Genomic DNA, 14,104 nt, shown 5'->3' with positions numbered 1-14,104 from the left:
GGCAGGTATTAAGTCCTGCCAAGTTAAAGGATATATAAGAATGAAAAAGCTGAGAGGTAATTTTTTTAAGTTAAAAAAACCTGTAAATGATAGATGATGGAAGGGGTTCTATGTGGAGAAAACTGACTGGGAGCCGAAAAGGAAAGTCTGAGAATTCTTGGGTGGTTTTAATCCTCCCTCTTCTCTTCTCTGCCGTTGGAAGAGTCACTGCTGTGTTGAGAGCCAAGGGGAGCGACCAGGGGAAAGGCCTTCGATGTGGGCCCTCACCCGGGGCTTCAGGGCTGTCTTCCTATGGAGGGTGGGGCCTCCAAGTATTCCTTGAAAATTGAAATTAGTGAAACAAAATCAAATTGGGGCTCTTAAGTTCCCTAAACCTACGCCGCTTGAAGCATCACAAAGGACACATTATGAATTTAATTCGTATGATGATGGTAACAATAATGATTTTTCTCATGTGTTGCTTTTCTGACTGTCCTTGATCAACAGCTCATGTCCCCATCCCCTTGACAACTGGATTGAGAATGTTGCTGTAATAGTGTCCAGCTTCTTGGGTCACTCCTGGGCTAGGAGAACAGATGGAGGAGCGGATTCATGTCCCTCTCCCTTGACACTGCTGTGAGCTCTACTCACTGATGTGGAAGAAGAACAGAGAGGAAACTGTGCCAACAGCATGAATTCTCTTGTTGAGCATTATGAAATATAAAGAGAGTGGAACACTCCTTTTACATTCTGCTAGTATTTCAGTGTGCTTTCTAACAGATAAATCTTTAACGACCCCTAGAAAACAGGAAGAGGATGTTTCCTACCCTTGTAAATATAAATATAACTTTAACAAAGATCCATCTTCCCTGAAATTTGACTCCCAATAAACATGGTGTGTGACACTTATCTGACATAACTGTGGTTTTTGAAAGTTTAAAATGTAGGTACATGGTGGGCACATCACCCCCTAAAGCTCTTAGTGCCCGACTTTGGCTATAAAATGTGTCTTAGAAGGCCAGCTGTGATGATTTTGTAGTGTCTGGGTCATTTCAGAAGATTCATTTGTATGCACTCACTGTATTTCCTCGTGTTCCCTTTGATTTCTTGCCTAGAGGGAGAAGAAGATGAGGATGAAGAGGATGAAGAGGAGGAAGATGAGGAGGAGGAAGACGAGGAGGAAGATGAAGAAGATAAAGATGCAGACGCCCTGGACGAGAGCTTGGGTGGTGACACCGAGCTGCCTGGCTTTACCCTCCCTGGCATCACGTCTCAGGAACCTGGCTTAGAGCAGAGAAACGTGGTCCCTTTGGAAAGAGCCACCTACCAGGACGCCATTGAGTGGGAACAGCAAAATCAGGGCCTGGGTAAGAGCCATGCGCGTTTCTTTCCTCCCTCCCTCCTTTCCTTTTACTTTTCTGAGGTGACAGCTTTCTTTCATTGGCATTGATCGGGGAACAGAATGGATTTTCTGTTTAGGGGTGTTTCATTTGGGAAAAAGTTCTTAAGTTTTTCTTCAATATGTTTATATTTATGCTTTTCAATAGCTAGGCTCCAAACAGTCTCCATCTGCCCACGAAGAACACAATTACCTAATTTTTGGAAGGAATTCCGTCTCTCCTTCCTAACTGGAGGACAGCTGTCAGCTTTGGGAGGACTTCCAAATGGGGAGGGATTGTGTGTAGCCAGTCAGCTGAACAAGCAGCATGAATGGTCTGGAGTCATAAAACAAATGTACTTTGTTATCCTCTGTCCTTTTAGAATTTCCTCCATGGGGAACATTCTTCCCTCGCTTCTGGGTGAGCCTTCAGCAGTCCTGTGACTCTTCTGTTCATTCTCGTGATTGCATTTCATCGCCAAATACAGTCTCACTTCAGCAGCGAGTGTCCAGACAACCCCAAGTTAACTCTCTCCTGTGTGTGGCTGAGTCTTTGGTGAGAGTCTCCATGGATGTAGGCTGATCCCAACTCTGACTCTCTTTTCCCTGTCAGAGGGATGCTCCCCTGTCTGTCTCCTCTTGGTTTCTTCAGGAGAGATGCTATTAAGCACTGGATGATTCTTTGATGCCTCACTCTCTTGACCTGAGGCGATGTGAACTCTTCTCCAGAGAAATCTTCCTGAAATTCTCTTAGCCTTTAAAAGGCCTGCTTATACCTTCAGTGTAGCAGAGGTAAGATTTAAGAAGCATGTAACCAGTATCTCAGCCCCAGACTTCTTTCCTGAATTCAAGACTCAAAATCTAAGTCCCTCCTGGAAACCCCACAGGCTTCTCATATTCAACATGCCCAGAACTAGTTCATCATCTCCCCCGATACGCCAAGTTCACGTCGCTTCCTCTACTCCCTAGTTTCATCAGAGGCGTCACTATCCACCTGTTTGCCCAATCAGAGCACCTAGAAATCATCCTCAACTTTATTTTCCCCGTCCTCTCATATCAGTCAGTACCTGTGACTAAAAGCTCTCAGCTTGCCTCCTTTTTCTCCATCCCACTTCCTCTGCCTTAGTTCATGCCTCCATTTCTCACGTGGCCTTTTTCTCTCCCCAGTCTCACACTTTGCCACTGTTCCTCCACTGCGCTGTCACCAGAACGGTTTTCATAAAGTACAAGTTAAAACCTCTTGCAGTCAAAGCTCTCCATGACGCATCTTTGCTTACCTTTCCAGCCTCATCTGCTGCCATATCTCCTAGAGCTTCTTTTTGCCCACTTGCAATGTTCTTTGCCAACCCGTCAGCATGTGCCATGCTCTTTCGTCCCTCGAATGCCTTTGTGTGATTCCAGCCTCCACAAATGGCCAAAGTTTCTTAAATTAGTGACACCCATTTAGTGATTTATTATGCTTTTAAAACTTCCCAGGGTGGGGGAGGGTATAGCTCAGTGGCAGAGCACATGCTTAGCAGGCACGGTCCTGGGTTCAATCCTCAGCACCTCCACTGAAAAATAAGCAAATAAGTAAACTTAATTACCTACCTCCCCCCCACCAAAAAGTAAAGTGATGGTGCAGACACAGACACAGGGTTTTAAAAAAAAGTGATTTCCCCAAGCCCTGAAATTTTATTTTATATCAGATTTTTCTTTTTATAAAATTGACCATTTCGCTGGATGTCTTTTACCTTTTACTGCCACTTCTGTTCCTGATAAATTCAGTTTGCCAGCATGTTTTTCACATTGTAGTTTTCCTGGGAACCAAAATCAGGAACAAATCTTTCAAGCCTTTCTTTTTTTCCACTGTGGGAAGACTGTGTTAGAATACTGTCTGGGTCTAGGATTTTTTTGGCTCACCAACTTTTTCTTGGTGGGACAGGAGCATCTCCTAGTAACTCAAAGCCAATGACAACTTCCAGATCAATATTAATTGATACAATTTCCTAAATACTCTCATATCATGTGAAATAGAGGAAAACCTCCCCTCTTAGTGATAGATTTTGTGGTACAAAGAATAATGGCTCCCCCATAATGTTCTAATCTTTGAAACCTGTGACTATGTTATTTTGCATGGCCCGAGGACTTTGCTGATGTAATTAAGTTAAGGATCTGGTGATGGGGAGTGTATCTTGGGTTTTATGGGTGGGCCCAGTGTAATCACGAGTGTGGGAGGAGAAGAATCTGTGATGACAGGCAGAGGTCAGAGAGATGTGGCCATGAGCAGGGAGTTCTGGCAGCCTCCAGAACCTGGAAAAGGCAAGGAAATGGATAGATTCTCCCCTTGAGCCTACAGAAGGAACACAACCCCGCTGACCCCTTGATTTTAGCCCCTCAAGACCCATTTCAGACTTTTGACCTGCAGAACTCTAAGATCATAAATTTGTGATGCTTTGAGCTGCTACATCTGTGGTGCTTTGTTACGGCAGAAATAGGAAAGGATACAGATTTCAAGAAGTGTTTCGTGAACAGCTTCATTTTAGAAAGTAGAGCTGAGTGGCAGCTACAGTCTGAGTGTGAACATTGTAAACTTAACTGTAGTTTTTTTTCTTGATGAATCATTAAAAATGCAAAGAATGAGACCTTTAAAAAGTGATCCAATTTAATGTAATTACACTTTAACTGTCCATCTTACTCATTCCTATTTTTAAGTGGGTTATTTTATTTAGAGATTGTTACATCCTATTTTACAATATGAATGATATTCCAAAGCAAATGCTAAAACCCTTGGAAACCTTTAAAAATGAACAGATTGAAGTGGGTAGTTGAGATTGGCTAAAAATAATACAAACTCTTTGAATAGATTATCGTTTCATTTCTTGTGAAGTAACAGGAACAGAAAACTTAGATGATTTTCTAAGACAGAGCAAGTAGATTCATGGCTTAATTCTCTGCACTTCTGTTTTCTGTATTGTCGCGTACACATGGCAATTAAAGCATTGGAGAACGGGAGCTCAGTTCTTGATCTTACTGTCGGGAGGTGGGACCATGGACTGAACTGCATGTTGTCAGGAGAGAGGATCAGGAGTGAAAGCGCCATGCTGTGGTTCAGGTGCACTGATTGATGGGAAAAATGCTAGCAGCAGATAGGAAGCTCTTTATTCACGTTTGCAGAATCTATTTCTTCTCTGATCTAACAAGTTCATTTTCAGATTTATTGGTAAGAATCTATACAGAGAGCTGATACTGTGACCCACACTACTTCTTATCCTTTTGCTATAATAAATCACATGATTATTCTTTTAAAAGTATAAAATCAATATAAATAACCTAAGTCAACATATCCATTTTGATGTTTAAACATCTCCAATGTAATTAATATCCAGTAATTCTTCCCTTTGTACATCCTATATCTGTTAGGATGCCTTTAGCTACAGGTAGCAGAAACTTTAAACTGATTTACAGTAAAGAAATACATTTTCTCTCAAAGCAAGAAGTCCAGAGGTGGAGCTCCTGAGTCAGCTGACTCAGTAGCTCAGCTGTCATCAGTGACCCAAGTTTTTCCATGTTGTTGCACTGTCTTTCTTAAGATGTTGACCTTGGCCCCAGGCTGGCCTCCTTACAGTTGCAGTGGCTGAAGCAGTTTCAGGTGATACACCCAGACAAGACATTGTTCAGACAAAGAAGATGACTGTTGACTGTCTTTACTGTGTTTCTTTCTCAGGAGAGAGGAAGCCTTTCCAAGAATCCCCCAGTATAATTCTTCTCACTTCTGATTGGCTGGGTTAGGTCACATGCTGATTTCTGAACACATTGGCAAGGGGATATGATCACATGACTGATGGAACAGATAGGGGTCCGTGTCAATCACCACATCTATCACTCATGACTTTTGGGTTTTTCTGTTTTCCTCTCTTGTGGCTGATTCCTATTCATATCTCTTCTACCTTCTAAGAATCCTCTGATTAATATCTTTGTCTTAAATATATTTTGAGTTCATGAGTTCTGGATGAGGGCCTGAGGGTGGCATTGTTCTAGGAAGAGACCACTTTTGGCCACTTTAGAGTTTGGTTGATGTTCTGCGTACATAAGACTTCCAAAAGCCATCAGTTAGTTAAGTGCAGAATTATTATAGATGTCTTCACTTTTTTTTCCCCCAAAAGCCTGCATCTAACATTGAAATGGGCTCCTGATTTAGGAAGTAGAATATTTTTCTCTAGAAGTCTTTAAAAAAATGTGATATTCAACTAACAGTATAGGAAAGTAGAAGAATGAAGAGCTCCGGTGTTTCTAGTTTTTCACCAGACATTCAAAGAGCACCTGCTCCGTGTGTGCTGTGTGCTGTGGGAACTGAGAGGCTGACATATAAAGAGATAAGTTACCATGGGGCAGAGAGTGGTCCCATAGATGCGAGGTCAGTGGCCGAGCAATTCCACAGTGAGAAACTGAATCATCCCTTGTAACCAGGGATTTCTTTGAGTGGGCAGCTAATTTATATCACCCTGTCTGTTTTAACACTGCCTCCTTTTCACTATTAAGAGCCTTCCTTTAGATTGAAATAATGCATCTCTAGAAGGCTTTAGAAAAATGCAGATTTGCTGTCTGGATAGGATAATCCATTAAGATGATATCATTTGTTTATTATTATTTATCAGGTTCATTACCTAGTGATTTAGGATGATTTAAGATGAAAGAGAAAAAACACAAGACCCATGTGTTTTGAATCTGTAGAAACAGAATGAACTGCAGGCAAAGGGTGTGGTGGTTGAGTCCTAGAGAAACTGAGCGCTTGTCTGTGAGAAAGGCAGACCCTCGGCCCCTAAACTGGTCAGCCCTTCTCTTTCTTCTCCTCATCATCCTTCTTATTCTTTTAAAACACTGAACGTATAGCCAAGACTGAACACTTAAATATAGCGCGACACAGGCTGTGTCAGCAAGGAAAAGATGCTCCGTAAAAGATAATGGGAAGTATGAGATTTCAGACCCTTCACTGTGACAAATGTTGGTGTATTTTGGCCTCTAACGTGTTAAGCTGTGGATTATGAGGTTGCTCAGGAAGCGGCTACGTATGTGTACAGAGGAAAAGGAAAGGAAACTTAATCCAGCATAACCAGCACAAAGTGGGCGGCACGTTGGCTGAAGGCCCCGGACCAGTGGTTCCCACTCTTGGCTGCACGTTGGAATCCCCTAGAGAGCGACACACCTGGGTCCCACCCCTGGAGCACAACTGTCCTAGTCTGTGGCTACTGGTTGTTGCCTGAGATGAAGCAGCTTCTGTTTGGGAAGGGTGATGGAGAAAGGAGATTTTAAGAAATGTTCTATATTTTATGAATTGAATCCCCATTAGTCAAAATTTACATTGCTTGTAATGATCTTCTGTGTATTGGATTAGTGTGTCTTAAAAAAACCAGGTTTTTACAGTCACATAGAGATCAAACTTAAAGTCAATATCCATGGTTTAATTTCCCCAGAAAGCACATGGTCACATAGCAGACATCTAAATCTGGACTGTCAAGGTTTGTGCCCAGACTCCTGCATCTGGAGTGAGTGAGCATCTCTGGGTACGAGTGTCCTTTGGTAGCCACTGGCCAGTTACTTAGGGGTTCCTTCCTGTCTCAAGACGGTACCCAGGGTTTCTGGATTTGAGAGTAATGGCATTCACTCTTTCTTTGGAAAGAACTGAATTATTTTTCCTAAACAGGAAGAGCAGAGGACTTGGGTGCAGACCTCCTTTTTCTGCAGTAGAGAAGTCACACTGGTGCCAGAGTTTAAATTAGAGATCACAGTGGGGAGGGTATAGCTCAGTGGTAGAGCACATGCTTAGCGTGCATGAGGTCCTGGGTTCAATCCCTAGTACCCCATTAAAAAAATAATAATAATAATAGATAAAAACCGAATTACCTCCCCCCTCCCCAAAATAAAATAGAAACATAGATAAATAAAATAAAAAAAATTAGACTTATTAGCATATGAAGCCACCAAGCCCATAAAAACCAGCAACACGGCACCTTGCGGCCGCCCCTCTCTCTCTCCCTCTTCGGAGACGGCCCGCATTCTGTCTATGGAATGTGTACCTGCTTTTAATCTGGTCACCCAACCACCACACCTCGTGGCCTTTCTCTTGCCCTTCAATGTATCTCTCTGAATAAATCTACCTCCACTCAAAAAAGAAGAGAAATTAGAGACCTTGATCCCTGACTCTCCTTGCCTCACAAGAAAGAGTGCTTAAGGGAAATTAGGTCTGCAGGGCAAGATGCCTTCCAAGTCCAAGTTATTTCTTCCTAGATCTTTTCCCTTGAGCTATCAGTTACTTGCAGATTGGTAGTAGTTGGGGATTTCTAGAGGAGAAAATCTGTCTATATGCCTGCGGTGAAAACTTTGACAAACTCAGGAATTTAGGTTTTAAATGCATTTATTTCCTGAGTTTTTCCATTTATTTTTATCCTGTTATATTGTAGGTATCTTTGTGAGAAGCTGTAAATCCCCTTTTTAGCACGAGGTAGGTTATAAATAGGTTAAATATATAAAAATAAAGACTTCCTTCCTGCTGCTCACTTCCATCCGTGCTCACAGGTGTGTTTTGAGGACACTGTCATGAACCAGAAGACAAAAAGAGAGCTGGCTAACTCTAAAGAAAACCAGGTTTTGACTTAAAAAGAATTTAATGTATTCTGTGTTTTCCCCTTCATTTTAATGTTCAGGACACTTCTGATAAGCAATTATGTATAATGGCTACAGTTGAACTTTTGTGTTCTTTTAATATAGGAAATGGTAAGCTGTTTGGAAGGAGGAAAGGATTGATGGCATAGATAAGTTTTTGGGTTGTGTTACATTTTTTAAAAAAGACTGACACAACGATTCTTCACAGCAGTTTGTAGGACTTTTGCACAAAGAATCTCAGGCCGAATTGAGGCTTAGAAATTCATTAATTCCAAGAATCATAGAAGTCAGATCATTAACACACAGACACAGACACACAGACTCACACACACAGTTCCCTTTGTCCAAATCAACTGTGGGACGCTGCAAATTCCCTTATTCTCCTAAATTTTCTTTTGGGAAAACTTGTGAGGAGTCACCTCTAAGTCTCAGATGCTAATGAGGAAAACTCACAGAATAGAGTTAGTGGCGAGTGTCTCTGTAGCACGGTGGCAGCTGCAGCTTCCTCTGTGTACGATTTTGTGTGTCCGGAGCACGGAGCCAACTCCTTCAGGCATAAAGCTTCCCTGGGCTCAGGAAGGGAAATCAGTCTTGGTTGCTGAAATATTAATCTTTGCACCAGCTGGGTCTCTCCAGTGCTGTAGTAGTAAGTTCTGTGTGATCCAGAATAACTGCCAGCCTCCCAGGAAGCCAGAGCTATTTTTGAAATTTATAGGATTAGTGGTGCAAAGTAAAAATATACCACAGCAAGAGTGAAGGAGGGATTAAATGTTAAAATAAGGAATTGGATATTTACATCAGGTAACTCAGGAATTCTACAGTTCCTGGGCAGGAAGCATTTCTTCAAATATGTTTGTCTCCTTTATGTACCCCATATATTCTAGGACCTCCAGGATCTCTCTGGGGTCTGTCTTCCCTCCTTATTTCTCTCTTGACTGCTTTGTCCCAGACCTCTACCTTCATCAGGCTATTGTCACTGTCACCAGTACATCATAGGACATTTCCTGACCCCCACATTTTTTTCTTCCATTGCTCTTCTTTTTTGGGATGGCCTCCTCCCTGTTTCATCTCTCTGCCCCTGGCTCTTGCTGAAGCCCTTCCTGGCAACCCTAACTGCCACTGAGTCCTCTGTGAAACTCCCCCAGCAGTTCTTGTCAGTAGAACTAATTTTCCCCTCCATTATCTCATTTTGCTTATTATTATTATTACTATAATAATATAAGACGGGGATGCCTTATTGCACTCTGCCAATTAAATAGTAGTCCCTTATTTAACTATCCTGGATAGCAACATTGGGTGAGAGGGTGTGGTAAATGGAGTAATTGACTGGATTCATGGAAAAAATGGTAACTGATCAGGTACTGAGGGCTTTCTATAACGCTTATAACTGAGATTAAGCTTAAATATCACACGATAGGTAGAACTTAATGTGATCTTAACTTTCTCTGGTTTCTCTCCACTTCCCCTAAAGTAGTTTTTATATCTACAAATCCTTTAGTAATGAACTAATTAAAATTTTTATTCTATTTTTGCTAGCTTCATTGAGATACAAGTGACATATAACATTGTGTAAGTTTAAGTTTTACAACATGTTGATTTGTTACACTTACATATTGCAAAACAGTTACCAGCATAGCGTTAGCTAACACTTGCATCATGTCGAGTAACTACCATTTCTTTTTTGTGGCCAGTAATCTAACATTTTAGAGTGTTTTTTTAGAATTAGGTTGGAGTGATTCTACATCATAGAAATGATCAGACCTTGGAAATGTTGGGCCAACTACCTTCATTACTTTAGAATCTGAATCAGATGATTGTATTCTCACAGTGATCAATCATTTAAAAAATTTCCAAATAGTTAATTAGGTGGCTGAATAGCAATAAGGCCTTTGGTAGCGTCTACCAAAGAATAAAAACATGCATGGCATCACCTACATGGAAATTTATTAAACCTCATTCTTTTTGCCACTGAAGTATTGCTTCCCTAAGTCAGAGAATCAAGTTGTCTTTTTGTATTTCACTTCTGGCTGTAACAAAATTATAATTATAATATAGTATTTTAAATAGTTTAGGGTTCTGATTTGAAAAAATTTTCTTTTTTCATGTCTTCAATGCTTTTTAAAAGGTCTTAGATATTGGGTGCTTGTATCAGAGGTTCACCAAAAAATTAAATAAATTTGGACATGTTGGTTAGGAATCCTTCTGGAAACTAAACCCAAAAATCTCAGCTTCTGATTATTCATCTTTATTTCTTTAAATGATCTGTGTGAGATAATAGACTTAATGCTTTCCAGAAGCTGAAGCCCTTATCTGTATTTTTATAATTAAATTACATTGAATTAGAGAATTGGAAAAAATCACATTTCATTCATTAGGAATGAATTTCTTATGTGAAAATTCAGCAGCCACTTTTCCTTTGGAGAGCTAGAAAGGGATTCTTGGAACTAAGCCAGAAAATAATCTCTTCATCAGCTACAGTTAATGAAAACATTAATAAGGCACATTACATCTGAGAAGAATGCTTTGAACTAATTTCTTTGTAATCAGAATGTACTTGTAGGTGCAGTTGGGGAATTATTAACATATGAAAACATCTAGTAGGCTCTAGTGGGAACTGAACAAGAGGAAATATCGAGAGAACTGAAAACATTTTCAAAAATGAAGAAATGGAGTATAAATTGTCTTTTTTGAAAAATACAGGGGAAAGTAAACCAAGATGTTAAAAAGCTTCCAATTACGTTAAAACAAAATTGAGAAAACAGTGGAAAAGATGTCCTTATCTTTTGATTTGAAGTTACATGATGCTAAATTAAGGTGAATTACTTAATCAAATGTTATTGGTCCACTGTACTAAGAATCTGGAATATTTGGAGTCTCCCAAATTTTATTTGTCTTACTTGACCTGGATCAGAGAAAGAATGCACTTATCTTTTGCATTTCAGAAAATAGAGCAGCTCAGTAATTTTTCTCTGTCTCCAGTTGAGATCATAAAAAGAGAATGCTAAAGCCTCAAAGCTGGGCCTAGTGATCAGGTGAGGGTGAAGTCAGCTGGTGAACTTGTTCGTTTCATTTCAGCATCTGAGAATTAATAACTACAGGGTTCTGCGTTTCCAACTCAGAACTTTTCTGATTTTTTGTTGGACAGAAAGATTCTTTCACAGAATGTGGCACAAAATATAGATACATGTCCAGCAAGGGGTCCCCATTTCAATTCACATGTAGAATCTTAAAAATAAACTTTATAAACATGCAAATTATCAAGACCCAGGGAAGGAGTGAAAATGGAGGAGTGCTCACAGCTGAGGGAATTGTGATTTATTCTTTCCACCTCTAAGTTTTCCTGCAGGGCTGAAATCTTTCTGAAATAATGGGATTTGAATTTCAAGCTGCTCTTCTTGAAAGAAGACAGCAACTGTTTGCAGCAGGACAGATCTGATGAATCCTTGGGGATAAATACTTGAGGTAAAGTTGATGACTTCCAACGGCATAAGGTTTGATGTGAAATCAGCCACAGGTACCAGGTGAACTACCACTAGGTTTGTGTATCACAAGGTTGATAAATAATGCACATCCTACAGGACCAAGGCCTTGGGCTTCCGAGCCCTGCCACGTGGGATGCAGATGGATAATGGAGGCTGTGCACACAGAGTTAAGGTGAAGAGTTCTTGCTAGGTAGGCCTTACTTATTCAGGGCTGAGCTGCAGAAACCATAGGTTTTTTTTTTTTTTTTTTTTTTTTTTACTTAATCCACTAATAAAAAGGAGGTAGGGGGAAACCATGGGACAAATCATGATGTGGGGAAATTTGTTTTCAGTGGACTCTTGCAACCCTTTTTTCTTCCTTCTTCCTGGTCATCATCCTTATCACCCTCACTTTGCACTCTTCCTTTGAGCACTGGTGGCAGCCACCTAGGAGGGACCCTGGGATCCAAAGAGGCTTCAGTCCCCTCTTAATTCCTTTCACTGTCCCAAAACACTCTTTCTTTAAGACCTTGGTTTAAAGGCTTTTTGAGGGACCATTAATAATTCATAATTGTTAAAAGATAAATTTTAAAAGAAGATGTAATTATGATTCTCATTCACTTATAAAATGAACATGTGTCAAAGACCCTTAAAAACTTATTAATTAATAAAGGAACCAGGCAGATGCCACAAATGGATCAAAGAAGAGATCAAAGAATCACAAATTTATGTGGCGTCAAGGACTGTTAAAGTGAATTTACAAATGGATGCAGGACTGACTTTCCCCAGGGATGAGGGCTGTTTCTCCACTGGCCAATTAATTTTCTTGTCTAGAGAAGAATTACTTGTATGGCTATCAATTTTCTACAATTTAAAGAGTCTAAAGGTGGTGCAGAGCCCAATCAGGTAATTCTTGGAGGCTGCAACACTCCATTAAATGAATATTCAATAGTGTCTTCCTTATTTCAAAGTTAAAATGGTTTCTTACACACTAAAGTAAGGGTACCTTGTCACCTTAATTGGTTTGGAAGCATTTATATTGTGAAAGAATACTTGTTAACTAAAAGAACTGAATGGTAGACTTCGGATAAGTGGGGATGTATCTGTCAGAGAGAGCCAGTTGCTGTAACAAACAATTCCAGTCTCAGTGGCTTAATTTTAATACAGTAGATTTATTACATGCTCCCTTCACAGTTTCCACTGTCACTCAGTTATACTTCCACCAAGTGTCTCCACTATCTTCTTGGGCCTAAGCAACCTCACTGGCTCCTCTGCATCCATCCAGGAGGCAAGAAGAAGAGGGAACTTAGGGAAAGGCTGCTAGAAATTCCTCAGCCTGGAATGGACTCTTTTTCCTTCCACTCAGATTCTGTTGGTGAAAACTAGTCACATGACCCTGCCTGGAGGGAGATGGGGCAAGTACTGGTGGTGGTGGTAATGATGGTAAATGCGGCTTAGTTGAAGCAAAACCTGCTTGGTGAGCACTTTGAATTTTCAGGGGTCTACTTCTAAGGGCACTTCCCCTAGGAAGGCAAACCCAGTTGTCTATTTATAAATGATTCCTTGATCATTAGTGATGAGCAGAACACAGTGTCTGCTCCCCAGGTGCATGTGAGTCATGGGGAAGAAAATTATAATGTGAGGCAGGAAGTGACATATGCTGTGAAAAAATGCTCTGAAAGTACCAAAGGGTGCAATAGTAATTTCAACCAAGGGCAACCATGGACAGCATTAGAGACAACATTCAGGATGGCAGTTGAAAGTCTAGAATTTGGAGTAGGACATCTTGAACTCCGGTCTTCTCTTTGTCACCATTGACCCTGGAAAAATCTTTGACTTCTCTGAGCCTTGGGTCTTCTAACTCTAAAAAGGCCTAATAACTGTTAGCTCATGGGGTGGTTGTAACATTACACGAGTAGATATATATGTGCAAAGTAAGGCAGAAGCTCATTTATATGAGACTTTAAATGTTAGGTTGATTTCAACAGGCAGAGAAGGCAAGGGGCCTGGTAAGAAAGACCCCTGGGTTCTGTTTCTTTCCTCCCTATTTCCTCAAGGAGCTTTTGCACATTAGAATTTCCCTATAAGACTGTACGTGAGAAAAGAGAATTCACTACCAAACGTAAATTTGAAAACCTAGATGTTCATTGAGAGTGCAATGGTTGAACTATTTAAAAATTTGACGAGGATTTCTAGTGGCCTTTGCTGATTCATTCTTTTTTTTTCCAGCATGACCCAGCGTAGGACCTCATGCATGCTAAGCATGCGCTTTACCATTGAGCTAGTCCCTATTTGTTTTACTCTTAACAACAGTGACAAGGGCATTTCATCTCTTTCTGCCTTAGTGTCTTCAAAAGTAAAACCACCTGGCTGTTAGCTACTGCAGAGGAGGAATGAGGATGAACTCTTGTGTACTTTTACTGACAGATCTTCTTACCAAGCACTCAGCTACTCAGATCATTTTCGTGGTTATTATCTGTGCTTATAAGAAGTGTGGACTTTTAGGACTTCCCTGGGACTTGGAAGAGCATAGTTCCAAGGAAGCAACCCCCAGCCTCCTTCAGGTAAGGGTCACAGGCTGAATCCTAAAAAAGAGCCACGTAAATGAGCCGTTTTTCACGAGAGTCCCAGTCAGAATGGATTG

At 40.7% G+C, this 14,104-nt stretch overlaps 1 protein-coding gene across 3 annotated transcripts in view; it reads left to right on the top strand.

The window, feature by feature from the left end:
- Positions 1-14,104, top strand: part of ARMH4 (armadillo like helical domain containing 4) — a 116,922-nt gene that overhangs the window by 40,975 nt on the left and 61,843 nt on the right. For all 3 annotated transcript variants that reach the window (XM_032482104.1, XM_032482102.1, XM_032482103.1), the window contains exon 5: positions 1,095-1,346. In XM_032482104.1, the coding sequence (XP_032337995.1) occupies positions 1,095-1,346 (252 nt within the window). The remainder of the gene's footprint in view (positions 1-1,094; positions 1,347-14,104) is intronic.

Source organism: Camelus ferus, chromosome 6, assembly GCF_009834535.1.
Source record: "Camelus ferus isolate YT-003-E chromosome 6, BCGSAC_Cfer_1.0, whole genome shotgun sequence".
NCBI lineage: Eukaryota > Metazoa > Chordata > Mammalia > Artiodactyla > Camelidae > Camelus > Camelus ferus.
Note: the sequence above shows the minus strand (reverse complement) of the source record. Positions and strands in the feature narration are given on the sequence as shown.